At 51.0% G+C, this 25,659-nt stretch overlaps 1 protein-coding gene and 1 long non-coding RNA gene across 9 annotated transcripts in view; one reads left to right on the top strand and one right to left on the bottom strand.

Moving 5' to 3' along the window:
* The window catches only part of Acacb (acetyl-CoA carboxylase beta), a 107,563-nt gene extending 85,396 nt beyond the window's left edge, over nt 1-22,167 (bottom strand). Inside the window, exons 1-2 of one of the 7 annotated variants that reach the window (XM_042267855.2) lie at nt 21,920-22,167; nt 1,309-1,970 (exon numbers count right to left, since the gene is read on the bottom strand). In XM_042267855.2, coding sequence (XP_042123789.1) covers nt 1,309-1,961 — 653 coding nt within the window. In that variant the 5' untranslated portion in view covers nt 1,962-1,970; nt 21,920-22,167. Of the gene's footprint in view, nt 1-1,308; nt 1,971-15,618; nt 15,843-17,229; nt 17,366-20,751; nt 20,771-21,919 lie in introns of those variants that run through there. The other 6 variants (XM_042267856.2, XM_076561053.1, XM_042267857.2 and 3 more) reach the window with 6 other exon arrangements.
* On the top strand, nt 14,851-23,878 carry LOC121825293 (uncharacterized). 2 transcript variants are annotated; one of them, XR_006067439.2, is made up of 4 exons: nt 14,851-15,113; nt 15,227-15,261; nt 19,860-21,367; nt 22,952-23,878. It is a non-coding gene; the product is annotated as an uncharacterized LOC121825293 (long non-coding RNA). The 2 variants fall into 2 exon arrangements; XR_013047801.1 differs by lacking the exons at nt 14,851-15,113; nt 15,227-15,261 and adding an exon at nt 17,294-17,406.
* Nucleotides 23,879-25,659: the final 1,781 nt, after the last annotated feature.

Genomic DNA, 25,659 nt, shown 5'->3' with positions numbered 1-25,659 from the left:
TGCCGCAGTGTGAGTATATCCCCTGGCCCTCAACGAGTGAGGTGAGAAGTCCCCACATTCTCATGCTGGGGACGTAAGCTCCAAGTTCATATGCTGAACTCCTATCTGGAGACAGGACCTTAGGGAGTTAGGATCAGATGAGGTCATGAGGATGTGACTGACCCCCACCCCATGATGGCATTAATGGCTTTAAAGAAGAGGAAGTGTGACGTGAGCTGGCCTGTCTGCCAGTGCCAAGCAAGGCCCTCACCAGGTAGGTGGCAGGGCCTGCTCCTGCTCTTGGACTTCGCGGAACCAACGGACTTCTTTTTGTTTTTCAACACAGGGTTTCTCTGTGTAGCTTCGGCTGTCCTGGAACTCACTTTGTAGACCAGGCTGGCCTTGAACTCACTGAGATCCACCCCGCTGCCTCTACTTCCCGAGTGCTGGATTAAAGGTGTGCACCACCACCCAGCTTCACCTGGGGTTCTTTAGCTGGTAACTAGTCACCTACAGGATCATCTTCCCCAGCTGGGCTGAGAGCTCTAGATAGCCACTTTGCTGGCCTGGAGCCCTGTGCACAGAGCAGATGCATGCAGCAGGTGCACAGAGCAGAGCAGATGTACACAGCAGATACACAGAGCAGATGCACAGCACAGAACAGGTGCACACAGCAGGTGCACAGAGCAGGTGTACACAGCAGATGCACAGAGCAGGTGCACACAGCAGGTGCACAGCACAGAGCAGGTGCACAGAGCAGGTGCACAGCACAGAGCAGGTGCACAGCACAGAGCAGGTGTACACAGCAAGTGCACACAGCAGGTGCACAGCACAGAGCAGATGCCTGCAGCAGGTGCACAGAGCAGGTGCACAGCACAGAGCAGGTGTACACAGCAAGTGCACACAGCAGGTGCACAGCACAGAGCAGATGCCTGCAGCAGGTGCACAGAGCAGGTGTACAGCACAGAGCAGGTACACACAGCAGGTACACACAGCAGGTGCACAGCACAGAGCAGGTGTACACAGCAGGCACACAGCACAGAGCAGATGCCTGCAGCAGGTGCACAGAGCAGGTGTACAGCACAGAGCAGGTACACAGAACAGGTGCACACAGCAGGTGCGCACAGCAGGTGCACGATTAGTGATTCTGAAAGGAGGGAACAGGAAGCAAAGAAGTCAGGCCTTTCCTTCTGCTCTTCCACATAGCGACCCTGGGGTGTTGGCAGGAGGGAGGAGCTGGGGAAGGATGCCAATCCCACTGCACGTCAAGGATGCAAATGTTACTCTACGTTCTCTCCCAACTCCCAGTGTGAAGAGAAGGTCCGTTACCTCATAGTGGGTGTGCGGGACTCAGGGTCGCTGGAGTTTGGTGTGGCCTCCAGGGACAGGGTGCCCAGGCTGGGCCTGCTGCTCTTCCGGGGAGAGTCCCTGAAGGAGGCAGCGCTGGGGTCCTCATCAGAGGAGTTGTCGTCGAAGGAGCCCAGGATGAAGTTGGTCATCAGCTGTCTCTTGATGTGGGCCTGCTTCTTGTCCTCTTTGGAGGGGGATTTGGCCCGCTGTCCTGGAGGCCTGGCTGGGAAGGACAAACTGCTGGTGTCCGGGACCTCTGGACCTTGGGCCGCTGTCCTGTTGGTTTGAAGTTCTGGGGAGGGGCAGGTGTCATTTGAAGACAGTGAGTTCCTCGGAGGCTTCTGGTGTGAGGGTGGCAGGGAGCTCCTCCGACAACTGGCATCTCTGGGACCTGGGGGGGAGGCCGGTTCCTCCCGGTCAGGAGTCTGTGATGGAGAGCTGCGGTGGCCATCTTTCCGCAGTGGCTCCTCTGACCTGTCTGAGGCCGGAGAGGACTCCTCACTTGGAAGAAGGCTCGCTTCCACCTTACTGTTGGTGAGTGGCTTGGAGTCTGTCATTGTCCGCCAGATTTTTAACCAGGAAAAGGTCAGGCAGGAGAAAACCAGGCAGGTTAGAAAGAGAAGCAAGACCATTCAGACAACCTGTCAAGAGAATAGAGAGAGTTTTACAGTTCTGACCACCAGATTTCTCTCCTAGAGCAGTGAGCGGGGCAGGAGTATTGGGGTCCCTGTACTGGAGGAACACTGGGCAGAGAGATGAGGTTCTCCTCTGACCTCTGCTCCTGACATGCTCTGTGGCCCAGGGCATGCTGCTAACCCCCTAGAGGTGGGTATATGCTGTGGCTTGAAGGTGTCCTCCCAAAGTTCATGTGTGATCCCCAATTAAACAGTGCTGGGAGGGGATCAGAAAGAATACAGCGGTGGAGAATGCTCCCGTCTGCTTCTACCAGGGGTGAGGTACAAGAAGATTCCCGTTAAACACGGGCTTTGCGACCTTGGCCTCAAAGATATATTCTTGGGGCTGGAGAGATGACTCAGCAGCTAAAAGCACTGGCTGCTCTTGCACAGGACCCAGGTTCAATTCCCAACCCCCATGGAGCAGCTCCCGACTCTCTATAATATGCCTTCCTCTGACCACAGAGGGCACCAGGCACACACGTGGCATATAATACCTGCAGGCAAGACATTTGTACAAATAAAAATAAACCAGTAAGGGGAAGACACCAGGCCTGAACCCTTCACAAGGAACTACAGGCCACTAAGGATAGCTGAGAGCAGGAGAAACAGTCTTCCCCAGGAGAGAGCACACCGTTGGTTATCCAGTACCAAATGCTCAGCCCTGGAAGCATGTAAGTAACATTAGACAGTCTGAGTAGGTTGTACTTACATAGTTAGGGATGTACATGCATGTACATGTATGCATGTAACAACAAGAACAATAATAAAAAGGCCATGAATTGGAAAGACAGCAAGGAAGAGTCTATGGGGTGGTTTGGAGGGAGGAAAGATAAGGGGGAATGATATAATTATAGTCTCAAGAAATACAAAATAAAAAACAAATCTTTCTTTAAAAAAATTAAACAGCAGGGCGGTGGTGGCGCACGCCTTTAATCCCAGCACTCGGGAGGCAGAGGCAGGTGGATCTCTGTGAGTTCCAGGCCAGCCTGGTCTCCAAAGTGAGATCCAGGAAAGGCGCAAAGCTACACAGAGAAACCCTGTCTCGAAAAACCAAAAAAAAAAAAAAAAAAAAATTAAACAAATCTTTTAAAAGGGCATATCTGTACTTTATAAATTAGAGTCTCAGATATTTTAAGATCACACACCAACACACATTCAACATATGAGAAAGAACTAAAGGAGGTAATATACCATAAAGGACTTTGTTCTAGAAGCATTATTTATTTCATCAAATACATGGAATCAATTCAAATATTCTTTAAGGCCCAGCATGGTGGCACACACCTTTGATCCCAGTACTCAGAAGGCAGAGGCAGGTGGATCTCTGTTGAGTTGCAGACCAGCAAGGAATACATACTGAGACCCTGTTTCAAAAGTAAAAGTCAAATATCTTTTAACTGATGAATAAACAAAATGTGGTACGTCTACACAATGGAGCATTACTCGGCCACGAAAAGGAATGAAGCGTCCATGATCCACACTGCAACATGGCTGAGTCTGAAAACCTTATGCCAATCATGAAAAGCCACAGATAATAATTCTGCTTCTTCAAAATGTCCAGAGTAGGCCAATCCATACAGACAGAAAGATTAGTGGCTACTGAGGGCCGGTGGGCTGGGGATGACAGTGAAAAGGTGCATCGTCTGTGTTTGGAGAATGAAGATGCTCTAACGCTGGTTGTGAAGACAAGCATTCTGAACATTCTGACAGTGCTGTCTTGTTCTTTTTCTTTTTTTTAGGGTGCATTTATTTTATGTATATGAGTGTTTTGCCTGCGTGTATGCATGTATGTACACTGTGTGTGTACCTGGTGCCCTCGGAAGTCAGTTGTGAGCCACCATGCGGGTGCTGGGAACCAAATCTGGGTTCTTTGCAAGAGCGGCAAGTGCTCTTCACTGCTGAGCCCTCTCTCCAGCCTTGCTAATTTGTTCTTTTCATGAGTGGATTATATGCCATGTAAATTACTCATATGCCATGTAAATGACTTGTGTGCTATGTAAATTACTCATATGCCATGTAAATGACTTGTGTGTTATGTAAATGAATTACGTGCTATGTAAATAATTACTTCTGTGATCTGGTAATTACTTGTATGCTATGTAGATGACTTTTATGCTATGTAAATGATTTATGTGCTATGTAAGTGTCTTGCATGCTACATAAATGACTTGTGAGCTATGTAAATGACTTATATGCTATGTAAATTACTTGTGTGTTATATAAATGGCCTGAATGCTGTGTAAATTACTTCTCTGATCTGTAAGTGACTTCTGTGATCTATAAATGACTTGTGTGCTATGTAAATGATTTATGTGCTATGTAAATGATTTGTGTGCTATGTAAATGACTTGTGTGCTATGCAAATGACTTGTGTGCTATGTAAATGACTTGTGTGCTATGCAAATGATTTGTGTGCTATGTAAATGACTTGTGTACTATGTAAATGACTTGTGTGCTATGTAAATGACTTGTGTACTATGTAAATGACTTGTGTGCTATGTAAATGACTTGTGTGCTAGGTAAATGACTTGTGTGCTATGTAAATGACTTGTGTGCTAGGTAAATTACTTGTGTGCTATGTAAATGACTTGTGTGCTATGTAAATGACTTGTGTGCTATGTAAATGACTTGTGTGCTATGTAAATGACTTGTGTACTATATAAATGACTTGTGTGCTATGTAAATGACTTGTGTGCTATATAAATGACTTGTGTGCTAGGTAAATGACTTGTGTGCTTTGTAAATGACTTGTGTGCTATATAAATGACTTGTGTGCTATGTAAATGACTTGTGTACTATATAAATGACTTGTGTGCTATGTAAATGACTTGTGTGCTTTGTAAATGACTTGTGTGCTATATAAATGACTTGTGTGCTATATAAATGACTTGTGTGCTATGCAAATGATTTGTGTGCTATGTAAATGACTTGTGTGCTATGCAAATGATTTGTGTGCTATGTAAATGACTTGTGTACTATATAAATGACTTGTGTGCTATGTAAATGACTTGTGTGCTATGTAAATGACTTGTGTGCTATGTAAATAACTTGTGTGCTATGTAAATGACTTGTGTGCTATGTAAATGACTTGTGTGCTATGTAAATGACTTGTGTGCTATGTAAATGACTAGTTACATTGCTCTCTCTCTGCACCCACAAGCTCCTCTGCAGATTTAACCAACCATCCTGAAAACATTTGGAAGAAACTGGATCTGAACTGCGCACTGACTTTTGTGTCTTTGTTCTCCACACAGTTCTGCCTAACGGCTCTGTGTAGCATTTACATCGCATGGGGTTATAAGTAACCCAGAGAATGAAGAACTCAGGGGGCTGTGTGAAGGCATCAGGTAAACACACCATGGCATGGAGGGTTGGTATCTGCGGAGGTTCCTACAAGCAGCTGAGGAGCCAAGGATGGCCACAAACCACCCGAGATCGGTGTTACTGCTGTGGCGAGCTTCTTCCTCCTGCTCATGGTCACTGCTGTCCTCATGTCCTGGAGGGACTGCATCCTGACCCAGGTGTTCACAACTAGAATGGACACTCAACAAAACCACAGAGAGCCGGCCCTGGGGTCTAGAGTACATCTACAGGCTGGGCAGGCATGTGTGGGATGACTGAACTCAGATGTCCTGATTTCCAACCCCCAGTTCTGCCTCTCACAGCCCCGCCCTCTGGTGAGCAGATGATGACTGTCTGAAGGAAAATATCCTAAAAAAATATGAGGCCAGAGATGGTTCAGCAAGTAAAAACGCTTGCTATGTAAGCCGGAAGATCTGTGTTCAATCCCAAGGCCCCACTCGAAAAGCTGGACATGGTGGTATGCCTATAATCCCAGCGCTCACGCAGCAAGATGGGAGGGGGAGGAGCCCAGAGAGTCCTTCATAAACATGCGGTGTGGCAGCACAATGTAAGAAATCAGAGAGACCCTGCCTCAAAAACCAACAGATGGAGCCGGGCGGTGGTGGCGCACGCCTTTAATCCCAGCACTCGGGAGGCAGAGCCAGGCGGATCGCTGTGAGTTCGAGGCCAGCCTGGGCTACCAAGTGAGCTCCAGGAAAGGCGCAAAACTACGCAGAGAAACCCTGTCTCGAAAAACCAAAAAAAAAAAAAAAAAAAAAAAAAAAACAGATGGGCTGGGCGGTGGTGGTGCACGCCTTTGATCCCAGCACTCTGGAGACAGAGGCGGGTGAGAGATCCCTATGAATTCGAGGCCAGCCTGATCTACAGAGTGAGTTCCAGGACAGCCAGGGCTGTTACACAGAAAAAACCTGTCTCGAAACAAAGCAAAACAAAACAAAACAAACAAACAAACAAACAAAACAGGTGGATGGAGAGAAATAACTCCCAGGAAAGTTGTCCTCTGCCCTCCATAGACACAACACACACACACACACACACACACACACACACACACACACACACACACACCAATAAATAAACCTTTTTAAAAACCATGACTTGGACATGTCTCCACATCTTTGAACCAAATCTGCCTAATGAGGCTGTAGCTGATGGGGGGTGCTTGCCTAGCGCATGTGCAGCCTTGGGGTACCCCAAGCACCTGCAAAGAAGAAATAAATGAACCGGTGCTGTCATGGTGATGTCCGAAACACCACAATCAGGACGCATGGCTCAGATCCCTGTAGAGTTTAAACTGCATCTTCTTTTGTGATTTCAACACAACGTCCTTTAGGGAAATGGGAAGAGTTCTTACGCTTTCCTGGAAATGTGGGAACTGTGTAGGAACCTCGTGACCTCTTGGCAGCTGGATCTCTGAACTGTTGGCAAGGGTGTAGTTCTGGGTAAAGCACAAACTTGGGTTTTATTTTCTTTTAAGGTCATCAGGTTTCTTTTTAAAGAAAAGCGAGCCAAGGGGCCTGGAGAGATGGCTCAGTGGTTAAGAGCCCTGGCTGCTCTTCCAGAGAACCCGGGTTCAATTCCCAGCACCCACATAGCAGCTCACAGCTGTCTATTATTTCAGTTCCAGGGGATCTGATATCTTCACATCAATGCACATAAACTAAAGTTACATCAATTATTTAAAAAAAAAGAAAAGAAAAAGAAAAGCAAACCAAGAGTGACTCAACGTCAAAACAATGTGTCTCAACACACACACACACACACACACACACACACACACACACACAAAACTTGATAAAATCCAACATTTTTTTTCTAACTTAAAAAAAAAAAGACATTTATGGAACCAGAAACAGAAAGGGCCTTAAAAATAACACTGATATGCTCCCCTAAGATCAGAAATGAGACTGGGAGAGAGACCTGTCCAGGAGTTCTAACCAGAGCAAGCGCCTACACCAAGAGGGGAGGGACACATAGGCTCTCAGCAGAAGGTTTGCCCCACAGACAGTCTCCAAAGAGGGGGGGAGGCGTTGGAAGTGGGCAACGACAGAGAGAGACGGAAGTCGAGCACTATTAGAGGAAGTGAGTTTAATTTGTAGGACCAACGGTCATCCTCCCAGAATTAACCGTGTTCCTCACACCAGCAACCAGCAAGCTGAAATTCAATGTAAAATGACTTATAAAGAATAAAGTGCATGGGAAGGGATGTATCCAAGGAGGTGAAAGACATGTACATGGAGAACTAGAAAACGTCGCTGACAGGAACTCAATAAGGCTTAAGTGAACAGACAAACACAACATGCTCCCGGGACTGGAAACCTCGCTGTGGCTGAGCTAGCCTCCTCCCCAGCCACAGTGATACACGGACGGATGCAAAATTGCAAGGGACCCCAATACGCAAAACAATGCTTCAAAGAGCAAAGGGCTGAGGACGAGGCTCATGGGCGGTGTGTCTGCCTAGCGTGCCCCAGGCCCTGGGTCCAGTCCCTAGGACCGTGTGAGATTCCATATGGTGGCACAGGTCTAGAATCCATGTTCCAGGCAGAGATCGAGGGTCAGAAGTTCAGGATAATCACTGGCCACCCGGGGATTTTGATGCCAGCCTGGGCTAATGAAACCCTGCCTCAAATTTTCTTTTTCTCCAAATCAAAACCAACTCCCGGTTCCTAGACTTCCTACTGGGCCGGAGAGACAGCTCAGGGAGGAAAGTTGCTCACTGCCGAGCCTGATAAGGTGAATTCAGTGCCCCAAGCCCCTGCGGTGGGAGGAGAAAGCAGACATCACTCTGACCTCCACGTGTACGTGGATACACACACACACACACACACACACACACACACACACACACACGCGCGTGCAAAGGACTGATTTAGTCGTGTTTTTTTTTTTATTTTGACATGCGTATGTGCATGTGGTGACGTGTGCCTGTGTACACATACATTCGTATGTACATGTATGTGGAGGCCGGAGGTTGACACTGCATGTCTTCCCAATCACTCTCCACCTTACATACTGAGGCAGTCTCTTTTGTTTGTTTGTTTGTTTGTTTTTTTGAGACAGTGTTTCTTTGTGTAGCCCAGGCTGGCCTGGAACTCACAGAGATCCACCTGGCTCTGCCTCTCAAGTGCTGGGATTAAAGGCGTGCGCCACCACCTCCCGGCTGAGGCAGTCTCTTCCTTGAACCCAGAGCTTGCTGATTCCACCATCTAGCCAAACAGCTTTAAGTACAAATTCTTCCTGTGCTCCCACCTGCTGGAGTTAAGGTGGGTGCCATGGCAACCAGGCTTGTTTATGTGGGTGCTGTATTCATACATGCGTGACAAATGCTCTACCCACTGTGCCATCCCCTCGGCCTCAAGGACTGTGAATTCAAGGCCAGTTTAAGCTGTCCAGTGAAATCCTGTCCCAAATAAACCTAAACAAACCCCCAGACCTTGTGACTCTCAGTACAACACTGGGAAACTGGAAAGATGATCCACGAAATGGAAAAAACACCCAAGAACCATATTCTGGTAAGAACGAGTGTCCGGAATATATAAAGAGCTCCTACAACTCAACAACAAAGAAGACAGCGGGACTTGAGATGTTTCCCAGAGATGACGCACAAATGGCCAGAACATCAGACGCCGGACCTCGGGGTCCGAGAGCTGACTCAGCAGTTAGATCACTCACCCTTGGTTTCAGCCACCGTTCTATTGCTGTGTGCAGACACCATCAACAAGGCAACCGATGGAAGAAAGCATTTAATTGGGGGGGGCCTGTGTACAGTTTCAGAGGGTCAGTCCATCATGGCGGCAGGGGGGCAGTCGTGGCGCTGGAGCGGTAGCTGAGAGCTTACACCTGATCCAGGTGTTGGAAGCCGAAAGAGCTAGGCCTGGCCTCGGCTTCTGAAACTCCAAAGCCCACCTGCAGTGACACACCCGCTCCAACAAGGCCACACTTCCTAACCCGTCCAACACTGGGAACCCAGGGTCCAAATAGATGAATCTATGGGGGTCGTGCCCATTCACACCACCCTACTGTCCTTGCAGAGAACCCAAGTTCAGGTCCCAGCATCTGTATCAGGCAGGATCACAGCTGCCTGTAACTCCAGCTCCAGAGGCTCTGACACCACGCCCCCTTCTGGCCGCCATTGGCATTGCACACACACACACACACACACACACACACACACACACACACACACCTACACATCAAATAGAACCACAGTAGGGCTAGAGAGATGGCTCAGCGTTTAAGAGCAGTGTCTCGTCTTCTAAGGACCCAGGTTCAATTCCCAGCACCCACACGGCAGCTCACAATTGTGTGTAACTCCAGTTCCAGAGGATCCAACACCCTTTTCTGGCCTCTGTGAGCACCCAGGCACTCGTGTGGTATAAGACGTACATGAAGACAATATGCCCATACATAAAAATAAATAAGTAATAAAATAATTTAAGAAAAATCCACAATGATACATCCAGTGGGACGGTCCTAACAGGAAGAAAGAAAGCACCCATGAGCTCATGCAGCAGTTTGGATGGGTGCTCCCTGTAGGTCCCCAGGTGGTGGAATCTCCAGGAGGCGGGGCCCAGCAGCAGTCACTGGGTCCCAGGGCATGCCCTCCAAGGCCAGCACTTCCTCTCATTTCTGTCCTGGCTGAGGTGAGCAGTGTGCTCCACAGCATGTCCCTGTGCTCCACTGTGACGCTCTCCCTTGCCAGAAGCCTCCAGTGGGCTGGGAATGAGGTCCAGCGACAGAGCAGGAGGGCTTGCGTTCTATCCCTACCCTAAAATGGCAGCAAATAAACCAAAGTAAGCCTCAAAGCAACGGGGACACTGGACGTTGAACTGGCACCTCCAGTGTGCTGAGCCCAAAGCAACCTGTTCTCCACACTTGCCTCAGTCAGTTCCTTACAGCAACGGAAAGCTACTACAGGGGACGAAATAACAAGTGTGGGTGATGTGCGCGTCCCGCCCGCTGCTGCTGGGAATGTAACGCAGAGCCAATGCTGAGGAAGACAGTATGGAGGCCTGGGGGTGTGGTACATGCGGAATCGGGTGAGTCTCTGTGAGTTCAAGGCCAGCCTGGTCCTTGAACAGCTAGGACTACATAGAGAGGCCCTGTATAACAAAACAGAAAGAGGACACAGTGCCAGGCGTGGAGGTGCATGCCTGCCTTGCCAGTAAAGGAGAGTGGAGGCAGGAGGATGAAGAGTTGACGGTCATTCTCGGCTAAGGTGAGCTGGAGGCTAGCCCACCTGGGACTCTATCTCAAATACATAAATAAATGAAAGCATTCCAGGCTTCTTCCTGATGCCGGAGCCCCACCCCCAACCCCGGGATTCTCAGTCTTGGTGCCACTGACATTTGAGGTAGTCCGCACAAGACTTTACAGTATGCACCCCTGCTCTGCCCAGCAGACAACAGTAGCATTAACATCCTCGGTTGTGACAACCAAAAATGTCTCTAGGGCCAGTAAGGTGGTTCCACAGCTAAGGGCAACTGAGGCCACACTTCCTGTGTGTGTGTGTGTGTGTGTGTGTGTTTGAGACAGGGTCTCTCTACATAGTCCTTCCTGTCCTGGAACTCACTATGTAGACCAGGCTGGTCTTGAACTCACAGAGATCCACCTTTGCCTCCTGAGTGCTGGGAGTAAAGGTGTGTGCCACCATGCCTGGTTGGGGTTTACTTCTAACTCTCTCTTTCCTGTCCTTGGTAAATTGTCAGAAAAGGACAATAAAACACCAGCAAGGAAGGCTGCCATCCTGAAACTGCTGTCCCACACAGCCCTCAAGCTATGAGCCGCAGGAATCTATCATAAGAACTCAGCTGGTTATGGCAAAGTCACTACCTGGAGGGATCAAGGAATTCCTCCAGAGGAGGCCAAATCCAAGGAGCTTTTGGTGTTACTTGGCTTGTTATATATCAGCTGTATTGTGTTATGAAAATCATGTGTGTCTTCATAGCTTTCCCAATTGATTATTTCCTAAGAATTGCTAACAGGGTGGACTGATCACTATTTGTACATATACCTTCGAGGTATTTGGAGAATAAACTTCAGGAAAGACTTCCTTCCCTCGGGCCCATCCGTTTCTTCTCCTTTTAGTGTTGGAATCAGGTATCTCCCTCAGCCACATTCAAGGACTAACAGGAATAACAGTCTAAACCGCCATATAATAAGTCTCCTGAATTAAGGCAAATTCCACAAGGAGACACCGCCTAGGTCAGGTGGACGTTAAGTAATAGCTTTACACAATTTAGCTCGGACCCTCCTTTCTTACAGCCTTACCAACTTTATAGACCTCTAACTTCTCACCTAACCACTTCTAGGAATATTTAGATAACCTTCTGTGCTGACAGCTATGCTCAGCCAGAACCCCAGTTCAAGCCTCCCTGTAATTATCATCATTGGCAGCATCTGGCCAGGTCCATCCCCAGATGGAGGAAAGTACCTTATCAGAGATACCTCTGTACTCTCTAGAACAGACTTAAGCGTCCAGACTACCTGTCAGAGAAGGCCTGGCGGATGTGCTAATTAAGCTTAACCTTTTCCTTTCCAAAGTCTTATCTCTAGTTTTAGATCCACCCTTAACAATTAACTCAGAACTAAAGGGTTCCAACTTACAGGTGCATCCAGCTGTGATGGAAGTTGTCTAGCCAAGTTGCCTAGCAATGGAGCACACTCCCCGGAAACGGCAGGAGTGGAGATAGCTTGGAGAGATAAGGGTCAAAGGGATAAAAAGGCAGTTTTATTTTTAGAGAGGGGCTTAGAGGTACAAGGAGACGGAGAGGAAGAGAGGAGTGGAGACCTTGAGGACGGAGAACTGAGAGGGACAAGGAGGATTTTGACCAGAGAGGACGTGTGGATGAGATGGAAGGTGAGGAAGAGCCAGATGGGGAAGTACCAGCTGGGGAAGAACGAGATGAGAAGGACCTAGATGAGGCAGAATTAAGAGGAGAGACTTAGTCGGGTGGCGGTGGTGCATGCCCTTAATCCCAGCACTCGGGAGGCAGAGGCAGGCGGATCTCTGTGAGTTCGAGGCCAGCCTGGGCTACAGAGGGAGATCCAGGACAGGTACCAAAACTACACAGAGAAACCCTGTCTCGAAAAACAAACAAAAGAAGAAGAAGAAGAAGAAGAAGAAGAAGAAGAAGAAGAAGAAGAAGAAGAAGAAGAAGAAGAAGAAGAAGAAGAAGAAACTTGAGATAGAACTTAGAGGGAACAGCAGATAAAGGTAGAGAGAAATTAGGCAAGAGAGGAGCTGGGCACGAGAACAGAACTGAAGCTGTGTAGACAGGATTTTATCTCAGAGCTTGGTGTACTTAGATTCATTTCCTGAAAATAATTCTCGCTGTCCGCAGTCTCTCTCCTGAGCCCCTGGGAAGTGTAATATTAAGGCTGGTCCTTTAATATCATACAAGACCCTCGGGAGAAGTGCTCCTGGGTCCACTGACAAGATAGCTTTGCCAAGAGGTTGCAGAAGCGACCCTGGCACTCTCAGAGGTCCAACAGGTTCCTCAGGCGGGCGGGTGTGGCGGGGAGGTCAAGGGTTCTTCCACCCCTGGCTTCCGCTGAGAGGCCACTCCCACCTCACACACCCTGCTGGCTGCACATCAGGCACCCTCACAACCGTGAAGCCTTGCTCTCTCTCGGGGATCAGTTCACCTTTGCCATGGTCCTGTGGGCACAGATTCCACCATGATGATCGGGGAGGGGCGTCAAGGATGAAAGAGATCTTCATCTTCCTTGACAAGGTGGCCCGCAGGGACATTCACTTACAGATCCTTGTGCCCGGCATGGTACCAAGCATATAGTAGGTGTTTAATAATGGCACTGAACGAATGGACCCATGGACACACTGAGCACCAAGCAATGGTATGAACCACGCTGGACTTGCGCATTTTAGAGGTCTGGCTTCTGCAAGTGCACCTGGGATGGAAGGAAATGAGTGGATGTCACCTCCATAGCTCTGCAGGAGGAAGCCAGAGAGAGAGACCCTGATACAATCAAGGGCGCTTCTGGCAAGTTCCACATGTGTACATATGAAATAGTGTCAAGCTGGAAATAATGAGCATGTGAAAAGTATTTAAGTTGTTGCTGAGGAAAGAGCGTGATGGGGGAAAAAAATCACCTAGATGGATTGGACCTTTGGTGAGCTAATGACCGCTCTTGGTGCCCATTCTCACTGGGAAGCCTGGGAGATGGCGCAAGTGTTGTGTTATGCAAAGTCCACGGAACCTGCTTAGGAAATGCTTGCTGCCTGGGAGAACAGTGGCCTGGGACTATGGCTACGCCACCGCTGCCGTGCCCCTAAAGGGTAATGTGCTGGGAGCCTGTCCCCAGCTGGAAAGATGTTGGTGAGTACAGGAACCTTTAAGAGGTACAGTCAGGCCGGGCGGTGGTGGCGCACACCTTTAATCCCAGCACTCAGGAGGCAGGCGGATCTTTGTGAGTCCGAGGCCAGCCTGGTCTACAGAGCGATATCCAGGATAGGCTCCAAAGCTACACAGAGAAACCCTGTCTTGAAAAAAAAAAAAAAAAAAGAGGTGCAGTCAATGCAAGCTAATCCACCATGGAGACACGGACCATGAAAGGGACTAGCGCTGGTCTCCAGGTGACTTGTGGTAATGAGGTGCCATAAAAAGAAGGAGCCTGGCTCCTGAATCCCCCTGCCCTCCTGCCTCTCCATATTCATGCCTGTGTCCCATCAGGATGCCGTCTGCCATATTGCAACAACACTAACTTTGATATCCAGCATCAGGTGCTTTGCCACGGCCGCAGAAAACAAACTGACACAAACGGCGGACACAAGGGTGGCTGGTGACCACCGTGGTGGGCCAAGCTGCCACACTCAGACCTGGAAACTCTAATGAACAGAAACCAGCCCTTCCCGGGGGCTGGCCCCCTCTCGCTTCATAATGCCAATCCTGTTCTGATAGGAAGGCGTGATTCTAAAGCCAAGCTTGGCCAGGGTTACCCATGTGGAAACCTTCAGGGTCTTTTCCTTATTTAGTGATTTATTTATTTAGAGACAGGGTCTCACTATATAAGCTCTGGCTGTCCTGGAACTATATAGTCCAGGCTGGTCTCGAACTCAAAGAGATCCACCTGCCTTTGTCTCCCAAGTGCTGGGATTAAAGGTGTGCCCCACCAAGTCCCCCTCCCCCTGTCTCTCTCTTTCCTTCCTTCCTTCCCTCCTTCCTTTCTTTCTTATTTATTGATCATAGCATAGGACCCAGAGGTCACCAGAACAGAAGTTTTCCAACTGATTGCAAGAGAGGAACTATTTGATAAAGCTTCTAAGACTCCCTCTGGGCCTGCCCCCGACCCCCACATAAATGCAGAACCTCCTCCCTCCCCGGGAGTTGCTCTCACAATGACATCTCTGCGCACACTCCGTTTACAGACACGTGTGCCTCCTCCTCAGCCAATCCCTCCAGTCCCAGAGCATTGCGGTCCCATTAGACTGTCTTTACCTGACTTCAACTTCATGGTTTGGACACCTGAGGCTCGGAGCAGCTCAGTCATTCAGCCCAGCTCAAATCCTGGCCCAGCACCCACACCTCCTCCCGCCCCCCCAACACACAGATACAAATACTTATCACGTGACCCAGGACACTCTAAGCCGTGCTGAGATACCACATCTGGCCGTGCGCCTTTAAGAAGGGGTGGCAGACCAAGGTCTCCACTAACAGCTGCCAGCGAGGGAAGTGGTCTGAGTTTCTGAGCTCGTGAACAACAGAGACTAGAGGAGCCTGCCAAGTGAGCCTCTGTCACCCAAGGGGTTGCCTTCCCCTGAACTGACCCAGCTGATGCCCAAACCGGATGCTAGCCGAAGTTTTTATTTAGTTTCTTTTCTTTCTTCTGTTCCCCAGGGCTAGACTCGAACCCGGGACCTTGCAGGAGTGAGGTAAGTCCTCAACCACTAAGCCACACACTTAAGCTTTTTTTTTTTTTTTTTTTTTTTTTCTTCTTGCAATTCAGACCTAAGCGACAGCAGTCTGGTGCCTGAGCCACGAGCCTCCCGTGACCGACGCAGGAATAGGTTCCAGCAAGCGGTGGCCGGCAGCCAGCACCACAGTGCGGCAGGTGGAGAGCATGCTTGCATTCCGCGCCCCCTCCCCCTAAAAACCCAACACATTCACCATGTCTAGGCGAGGTCTTGGAGGGACAGAACAGCGTGTCAGTGTCCCGAAGTCCTCATCTATACTTGGATTTTTTTCCTCCTGCTACCAAGTTTCGCTCCCGAGTGTTTGGGGCCACTTACCGACACTGGGGACACGGCCACCAGCTCCATGCTCATCTGAGGCTCCCAAGTACCCACAGGGTGACTAAGGGAACCCAGCCTACCAAGTGTCACCTTTCAGCAGGAGGCTGTGGTGTGCCCGTATCAGGCCACAGGGGAGGGGTTTGGCTGGTGCTCCCGGGCAGAGCGGGGTTGGAATTCCCTGCAGCACACACCAGCACACCCTTACCTGCCACCACAGTTCTGGCACTGGTTCAGTCCTCACCTGCCTCTCTCCACAATCTGGCGCTTGCCAGCATAGAGGACCACCTCCGCTTGGCTTTGCCACACTCCTGTACTTTGAACTCATGGAGATCTGCCTATCTCTGCCTCTGAGTGTCAGAACTAAAAGCATGGGCTACCACGTGTGGACGATTCTGTTTTCCTATTCTTTTTTTGGAGGTGGGGGGGTGGGATATGGGTAGGGGACAGAGTCTGGTTTTGAGTTAACAGTGGCCTCCTGCCGTAGCCTCCCAAGTACTGAGATTACAGGCATGCGTCATCACACCTAGCTCAAAACGTATTTAAAAAAAAAAGTTTATTTTTAATTCTGTGCGTATGTGTCTGTCTATGCACATGAATGCATTCGCCTGCAGAGGCCAGAAGGGGGCATCAGACCCCCCTGGAGCTGAAGTTACAGGCGACTGTCAGTTGCCTGATGTGGGGTGCTGAGGATCAAACTCCCTTACAAGAGCAGCACATGCTGAGCCGTCTCTCCAGCCCCTGAAAGCATTATTCTTTCATCGTTTTAAAGAAGAGACCCCGACCCCCAGAGAGGTGGAGCGGCTTGCCTGTCGTCCCACAGCTTGGGGGCACGTGGATGACTTAATATGGAGAGGGACCAGGCTGTGGGCTCAGTGGTTCGACCGGCTCAGACGAGCCTGAGTGTGGTGGTTCCTGTGTGGCTGAGGCAGAAGACTGCAGTGGGCTTTGAGCCAGCCTGGGCTTCAGGGTGGGCTCTTGTCCGGGTGGTCCCCAAAGGAAAACAACCCACAAAGAGCAGGGAAAGAGCAGCCAGGAGACGAGGTCCCGTCAGAGTCAGCGGCTCCGAAACTGAACCCATGCCAGAGGATGGGTCTCCAGAGAAGGCCGGCTGACAGGCCCGGAGCAAGCAGGAAGCAAGGAGGCGCGTGGCTGGTGCCCAGTCCACCAGGTGCTGGAGCACAGGGCATGCGCGGCGTTGGAGTTATTGGGACGTTGGAGAGGAAAACGCAACCGAGAAAAGCCTGTGCATCTTAGACGCAAAAGTCTCGGGGGATTGTACATGCCAGGGCACTCTGGGAGTGTTGACTCAGAAAGACACGACCATGGTGCCCAGCACAGGGCAGTGCCCAGTGAATGCCAGGCGAGCCCATCTCAACTTCAAGCTGTAGGAGAGTTAAATGTGAGCCTTAACTTCCCCATCTGCAAAACAGGGGCAGGGAGAGCAGCAGCCTCACCAGCCTGTTGGGTGATGGCCCTCACAGGGTGAACTGCCTAGCCTGGCATGAACACAGTTCAAGCCCACAGTGACCGCCATGACAGCTGTACTTGGCTCACACTGTTCCTCAAGGTCGCGCTGGCTGCCCTGGGAAACCTCACCCTTTGCTTTACCTGGTATCAGCTGGTGGGTGGGGAGCATCTCTTCCACCAAGTGTGCCAGCTGAGGCCTCCCTCAGGCAGGTCCTGGGGCTGGACTATTGCAACACACAGCCTCTCTGTGAAGTGGAGTAACCTCCAGGAGCCAGACCCGAGAAGACCCAGGACTTTCCGCCAGCCTTGGAAACTGAGGTATCACGGTCGGTGGGAACTGAGCCCCACGGCGAACCGTCTCCCTGAGGAGGAACAATCTGTCCCCCAGCTTGCCCTTTCCGCTCTAGACCCACTTCCTGGGGTCAGGGCTCTGCACCACCGCCGCCAGCCAGGCAGATTCAGCACCGCCTGCCTGCGACACAACGTGCCGCAGCCTCGCTGTGCTGACCTGCCTGCTGTGGGCATGCGTGGCAACGGAGCTCAGGAGGGCTGGAGGGTTGTGCAAGTCCAGCAGCTCCTAAGGCCGCTTCAGCTTGGCAAGGTCAGTGATGTGGAAATTCCGGGTACAAGTAGGAAGTGAGATCCAAGCCCTCAAGCTCCAGCTGGGACCCCTCTTCTGCCCCACCAAGTGGGAGCAGGGTGGCCTCACGGAGGGCGCAGGGTCTGTGTCAAAAATCAAAAACAAGGGCTGATGAAATGGATCGGCGGATCAAGGCAGGGGTTGCCAAGCCTGACAGACCCGAATTCCATCCTTGGAACCCACATGGTGTAAGGAGAGAACTGGCTCCCCCAGGTCATCTTCTGACCTACGCACACGCACACGCACACGCACGCCGTGGCATGTGTACCTCCTCAATTTATTTAATGAAAGCGTAATAAAAAACAAGAACTCAGCAGGCATGGTGGCACATGCCTATAATCGCAGTCATTAGCCCAGGAACCCAGTGCCAGCCTCTGCTACGCACAAGTCTGAGTCCAGCCTAGGCCACACCAGACTGTCTCAAAGAACGAAACCAAACACCCCAGGAGCCCCTTGGACGACACATCACATGGTGTGCCTGGAGGGCCTGGGTTCAAGTGCTTCATCATTCCTGCGCAATCCTGAGTTCTGGCCAAGCTCCTGAATCTGGTTTTCCTCACTTGACACGAGGAGGGTGGATGGCAGAAGAGCTGGCTGACACTAACCGGGTTCACCTGCTTCCAGGCACCAGGCTAAGCATATAATCGAAGGTCAAGTTCAAGGGACCGTGAGCCCTTGAGTGTGAGCTTTTGAGTATGAGCCCTTGGGTGTGAGCCCTTGGGTGTGAGCCTTTGAGTGTGAGCCCTTGAGTGTGAGCCCCTGGGTGTGAGCTTTTGAGTGTGAGCCCTTGGGTGTGAGCCCAAGCCTGTGACCCATCTCCCTGTCTCCACTCCAGTCCGATCCATTGTGCACAGAGGAGCCCAAAATGTCTCCTAACAAAGTTCCAGACCACTGGGGTGTGGCGGTAATCCCAGGCACTCCAGAGGCTGGAGCAGGAGGGACTCGCGAGAGGCCAGCCTGGGTTATACAGTGAGGCCCTGTCTCAAACCCCAGCCACCTCAGAAGAAATTCAGGGGTGTGCCTCCTAGTGAGATACTAAGTCCTTTCCCCCACTGAAACAAATGGAGACCCTGCGGGAAATGGCTGGGGCAGAAATGCACATGGTAAGCTAATATATCTCGTCCTGAGCAAAACCAGGGCTTCCCGTGCCGAAGAAAGGGGTGAAAAGAATGATAGCTGTGGGTCAAAAGGCGTCACCCACCTTTCCAGACATCAGGACAACACGCAAAACGAAAGCACAGATGATTCCCCAGGACTCATTATTTTGAAAATACTTTCAAAAACCTTTTTGGGAGTGACACGTGAGCATGTGTGTGTGTGACATGCAGGAGGTGGCCAGACAACCTTCAGGAGTCTTTTCTCCCTTCCCACCATGGCTTCTGGGGATGAATGTCAGGCTCTCAGGCTTGTACGGCTTGTCCCAGGTGGCAGCGGCGAGGGCCACTGCTCTGTGTGCGTGGATCTCCCAGACTGGAGGGTAAGCTCCGTGAGACCAGACAAGGTTTCAAACCTAGGCCTGCCTCTTCACTCTAGAACGTCCCGTGACGGCCTCTGCCCAGCCCCTTTCCACCCAGATACTTAAAACGCAACTTTGAAAACAATTCCTTTCGCAGGCCGCGAATCCAGTAGCCTCAGAGGCACAGAGCAGACACTCAAGGGGCACACAAAGGCCTGCCAACGGACCCAGAGTGCCGACTGCAGGCCTCACTAGCACCTCTCATTCCCCTCTAAACATCCACAGACCCTGACCCTCATGCTCCTGACACCTGTTGCTCATGAGGCCTAGGAGGACCCATCCCCCCACCCCCCAAGGAAGGACAGGCCGCAGCGTCACAGCAAAATCCATGGATCCTTCTGACTTCTGCCAGCTGCAAGGCTGGCCCAGACCCACTGGAGAACAGCTGCTTTCTCTCCCGAGCCTGGCCAAACTGTAAATAGGTCTATTTCCTTTATTGGGCCCTGCTTTCTAATGTCTTTTGGAATACAGAGAAACTAAGGCATCAGATCATGGATCGGCATGTTGGTAGCAATGTTCCCAGGCAGTAGGAGAGCTGGGACTGAGCGGGGTGAGTGAAACACCACAGGCCTCCCATCTAATTCTGTTCTCTTCTTCCTGTCCTGATCCAACCAGAGGCCTAGAGGAATGAGCTCCCGCCCACAGCTCTCACCCATGCCGCACCCGTCTCCCAGGACCCTGCAGAGAAACGAAGAAAGCTTGAAACAAAACTGTATTGAGGTCCCCAAGATCCTGTGAGATCACGCAGGATCCCTCAGGATGCTCCACCATGAGAAAGCTCTGAAAGGTCCTGCCTGGAAGGCTCTGTGCTCCCAGGGACACTATCGGTCCCAGGCTGGTCCACAGCCTGCCTCCACCTTGCTCACCCATTGCCTCAAGCCTGATGGAAGGAAGGGCGAAAATGAAACCAACCTATCTTCATCAGAGTGAGGAAGACCTTCCAGCCAGGTGACTGCAGTTCCCTACACTTGCCAATCCTAAGTACTGAAGTTTACAGAGACGAGCTCAGAATCATCCTTCAACACTACTCTTCTTCGTCAGTTATTTTCACTTCACAAGACTGAGTGAGGACCGAGGAGATGGTTCAGCAGGTAAAGAAAGGCCCTTGCTGCCCAGCCTGATGGCCTAGGTTGAGCCCTCTGACCCCGCGTTGGGGGAGGGGAGAACCAACTGACCTCCACAAGTTCCACACCTGCGCAAATAAATAAAGGTTAAAAAATGTTCAAGAAAGAGAAAAAGATGGACGGATGCCAACCTTGGGTAAGCTAAAGGGACCTTCCCTACAGAGTGCTTCTCCCATGAACAGACACAGGCATGGAGTAGCCAAGAGGCCACCGAGCACGGCAGAGGAAGGGTGGACCCGGGTGGGACCTTTCCCATCCACCCCTTGAAAGGCCTGAGCCATCACGGAAATCCTCTCCAGACCTGGGGACTGGAGGAAATAGCACCTGGCGCTGCCCCTGCCCTCAGAATCTCGAGGTCATGTCACTGAGCACGCTGCTGGTACCTGCCACGCCGGCGAGCAACCCCTCGGCTTCCTGGAAGGCTCAGCCCGGACTCTGTGACAGGAGCCCTGGATTCCTAGAATGAAGGTGCAGGGCCGATGGGCCGGGAGCCATCCTGGCCATCCCCCCCCCTCCCCCCACCACAGTAAGTTCACTGCAGTCAATGCCCCAGCTGAAGGGAACGTGGAATAGGTGCCCTTTCCAGGGTTCACTGCAGTCAATGCCCCAGCTGAAGGGAACGTGGAATAGGTGCCCTTTCCAGGTTGCTCCCATTTGGGACGGCGTCCACACTCCACTAGGAACACACGGGCCCGCCTTGGAGGTGAAGCTCCTGACTCAAAATTCAGAGGCAGTGTTAGAACAAGAGACAGCCAAGATTGTACTAGAGGAAGATCTGGAGGCCACCTCCATTTCCAAATGCTAACATGCCCACATCCCTCCCTGCACAGCCGGAAAAACTGCATTTGATGCTGCCGTCATCTCCGCATTGGACCGAAACATGATAAAAAACACGAGGTGGTTTGCACAACTCCTGTATAGGGACAAACACACCTCCAACGCCTTCTGGTTGAAGTCATGGACAAAGGAAGTCCCAGACGGAAGATTCTGGGAAGCCAGGTTGTTTGTTTGTTTGTTGTTTACAAAAGGCAGGGGGGCTGTAGTGAGTGCAAGGCCAGCCCAGATGACCTGGCAAGTTCCAGGACATCCCGGGCAAACAAACACTAACCAAAGACGCAACAAAAGATAATTCCGAGTCTCAGGAACTACCCTGTCCTGGACGAGCTGAGATGGCCACCCGCCTCCGTGGAAGCCCATTTATGTTTTAAAAGAATAGTAACGGCGATGACATGGGAAAGAGGCGTGTACTCCGTGAGAGTACAGAGTCAAGACGGGCTTTTATAACTAAGTGTTCAGCAGCTCCCTCGGCGTCCCCTAAAGCTCTCAAGTGACTGTGTTTGTCTGGGGCCGACACTACACTTCACACACACACACACACACACTCACACTCTCTCACACACACTCTCACACACACACACACACTCTCACACACACACACACACTCTGTCTCTCTCTCTCTCTCTCTCACACACACACACACACACACACACACACACACACACACACACACACACACACCCATGACCCTGGGCAGGGGGTGGGCTCACTTACTGTGTTAGCACCTTGGCCTTCCTCTCCCCATAGCTTTCCCAGTACTCACGGTGACATTTTTCAAGCTCCTTGGTGGCTGAGGCCCGGATCTGAGCTTCTGGCAGCTCACGGCTGTGTCCGTAAATGTCACTTTTAGATTAACCAGGCCCTGCTGTTTAAAAATATCCCCCAGAGCATTTAACCTTCACGGCCCTGACTGGCAACAGTGACCTGGGCAGGACAGAAAATGATCCTGCAGCGGACTCCCGGGCTGCACCTGACTCCCAGGGAACTCCTCCACCCTCAACCCCACGGCTCACTTTATTATTTCAAAATTCCCAGAGACTTCAGCAGCCATCGGAAGCCGGGGTGTCATAAGCAATAGGAGGAAGGGTCACTCTGGCCTGTGACATTTTCTGGTCATTAGAGAAGAGAGTCCCCAGCGAGAGGGGAGGGCCTCCCAAGATGGTCTGGCATCAGGAGGTTCAGGAGACCCTCTGCAACCATGCCCTGTTCGTGAAATATTTCTAATATTTCCCAGGACTTGGGGATTAAAAAACAAGGCTGCCTTATTTGGGATTAGCTAGCTCGGGATAGAGCTGCGCACGACAGAGGAAGCCAGCCCATGCTGCGGTCACAGAGTGTTCCGAGACATGTGGGCCAAAGGTCGCCTCCAGGTCCCAACCAGAACTGGCCGTAGCCAAGGAATCGGAAGCCACGTGCCAACACTGTGTTCAGGCAAAGAGGGGACAATAGTAGAGTGGTCCCGAATTCTGATCCCAAGGCTCTGCTATGTTATAAAGCCCGTAGGGAGCACGGAGTCAGCACAGGAAGGTTCTGGAGGCTCTGCTATGTTATAAAGCCAGCGGGGAGCACGGAGTCAGCACAGGAAGGTTCTGGAGGCTCTGCTATGTTATAAAGCCAGTGGGGAGCACGGAGTCAGCACAGGAGGGTCTGGCTACTCTTGGGACACCTGCTACCCCACCTGCACTACATCACTTGTGGGCTTATTTTCCAGTTAGGAAAAATCAACAAAGACTGGGTTTCTTGCAGGTGGTGGGGTTCTCCAACGGACCTGGGAGCAGGAAGCGGACTTTGAGCCATTATCTTGTCCTCTGCAAGCTGCGGCGTCACTGGCCATAGACCTGTGCCACAAGCACACAGCCGGGAATGGAGAATGCAGTCAGGGGCTAAGTGCACCTGACGCTGCAGCCGCCTACCCTCGTTCCTGAGCTGTTAGAAGAGGTTCGCTGGAAAGTGCATCTCCTGGAAAGCCGCGTGTGACTGAAGGCATTTCAGATAACCCCCTCAAACACTTCCTTCTCAGGCTGAGGGTGCAGCTCTTGCTTAGTGTTTCCAGGGCCCTGGGCAGTCTCCCCGCCCTCCTCCCTTCCTTCCCGGTGACCTTAGAGTTATGATCTAGGCAGAGGGTTGACAGTGGCAAGATCATTGAGCTCTGTCATCGGGCTGACGTGAGTTCAATCCTCGCTCAGTTATCCATGACCCTGAGGTTGTGTGTTCTCACCTGCCTTTTCACCATGTGGTTGAAAAAAAATGATAATGCTAGGATCCCAGCAAAATGGTTTGCTTGTCACCCCCACTCCCACCCCGTTGTCTCTGGTGTGCTTTACAGGGACAGAGTTGAGACTGTAGCCCACTCGGAGTGTAACTCACACAGCCCAGGCTGTCCTGGAACCTGTGGAAATCCTCTTCCTCAACCTCTGTGGGGCTGGATGACAGATGTGACCCCCACTTGGCTGACCCTTCTAACCAACTACTTCCTGTCAGGGATGGTGCCTCACTCCCGTGATCCCATACAGAGGCCGGAGTGCTGAAGTTTCAGGCAAACCCCAGGTCTACACATTGGGTTCCAGGACAGCCAGAACTACCTCATGAGACCTTGTCTCAAAAAAAAAAAAAACAAAAAAACAAAAAAAAAACAACCAACAGAAGCTGAGCGGTGGTGGTGCACGCCTTTAATCCCAGCACTGTGTATGGGGGGGGGGGGGGGGACAGAGGCAGGCGGATTTCTGGGAGTTCGAAGCCAGCTTGGTCTACAGAGTGAAATCCAGGACAGGCTCCAAAACTACACAGAGAAACCCTGTCTCAAAAAAAAAAAAAAAAAAAAAGAAAAAAAAAAAACAACTCTGTGCTGGGCATGGCTAGGGAAGGCAGGTTGGGTGGGGAAACCCGGAGAGAGCGGACTACATGGATACAGTGGATTTTCAGAGCGCAATGGCTGGCCAATGTAGCCAGCCAATCAATGAATTTTAGGTTCAACAGCAGACCCTGACTCAATAAAATAAAACAAGGTGGAGGGCTAGAGATAGCCCAGCGGATGAAACATGCGAGCATGAAGACAAAAGTTCTGGTTTAACCTGGGTGCCGGCTCCGGTGGCCTTCTACAGTCCTAGCGCCCAGCCAGCAGCGGCAGCTAGCGGTAGAGCGGGCTGGGCTACCAGTGAGCTCTGGATATGGCAGCTGACACCTTGCCATAGCGAATATCCAGGAGGGCTCCCGATGCCAACCTTGAACCTCCACACATGTAAACACGCATGCATACACACCACATACCCAGCAAAAAGCACCAGACACATCCAACAACCACCTCAGCCCCCACACGTGCGCACACACACTAAAGACACTAAAAAAACGTCAAAATGAAACCCATCATTTGTACAACTGGTATGCTCATGTCTCAAAAGATGTATTTTCTGGAATACAAATGGGATGGCTAATTCTACTGATGGGTTCTCCATACTGAAAACAAGGATGTTAATAGAAAGTGTTTGTCTCCTCGAAAGTCCCTTAGATTCAGAGACACGCATTCCGAACGGTCGCCCGGGCCAGGCGGTACAGGGAACTAGATACCTTAAGTTCTGAGACCCGAATTGAAACGCAGGACTCTACAGAGACATCTTCAGCGAAGCTTCCTACCTCGCTCAGCTTGAGCTGGGGGGTCCCCAGGTTGACTTGGGCCAACTCGTGGCTCTCCGCTGGCCCCGTCCATCATGAAGTTTTGGCAAGGCTGAAAAGTCACTAGTACCACATACCCTACTCCCAAGTTCTGCTTCTCCACTGGAACCCGGGACTTTATCCCAGGAGAGGAGGGGAGAGAACAGGGATTCAGAGAACGGAGAACTCACCAGCAGAACCCACATCCGATTTTGCCCTGCTGGGCTCGGGTCAGAACCAGGGACTTCCACACAATTAGTGGATAACTTGAGGTTCCCAGCATGACATTCGCATAAGTGACTTCCTCACCCCAGAGGGAGGTGACAGGAACCGCTTTTTCCAGCCCGGTCTTCCCAGGCCTCCCACACTGTGCCACACAGAGCCTTCAGATCTGCACACAGAAGGGGCTTCAGCTGCCTGGCTGTGTAGACGACCAACATACATATACAAAATTGTTCTTCCTGTCTGGCCGGGAAACCTTCCTTCTATCCTCAGCTTGACCAGAATTAGGGGATCATTTCCTCCTGGCATTTCATTCTCACCCCATCAGCAGAGCACACAGGGGTCAGCAAGCTGTCCCAGGCAGGCAGTGTCTACATTTATCACGTTGGGGTGGGGGACGCTACTGGGCCACATGGAGATCCGGTTAAATACACATCACCATCTACACAGTATCACCCACTCCCTTACGCTCTCTCACGACTCCAGACTGGATGGGGGCAAACCAGAAACACTGAAATCTCCCTGGCCCACCCCATTCTGTTCATTTTTGTACAGTACAGAGGAACAAACCTGCAATGTGGAAT

The sequence above is a fragment of the Peromyscus maniculatus genome, chromosome 23, assembly GCF_049852395.1.
Source record: "Peromyscus maniculatus bairdii isolate BWxNUB_F1_BW_parent chromosome 23, HU_Pman_BW_mat_3.1, whole genome shotgun sequence".
NCBI lineage: Eukaryota > Metazoa > Chordata > Mammalia > Rodentia > Cricetidae > Peromyscus > Peromyscus maniculatus.
Note: the sequence above shows the minus strand (reverse complement) of the source record. Positions and strands in the feature narration are given on the sequence as shown.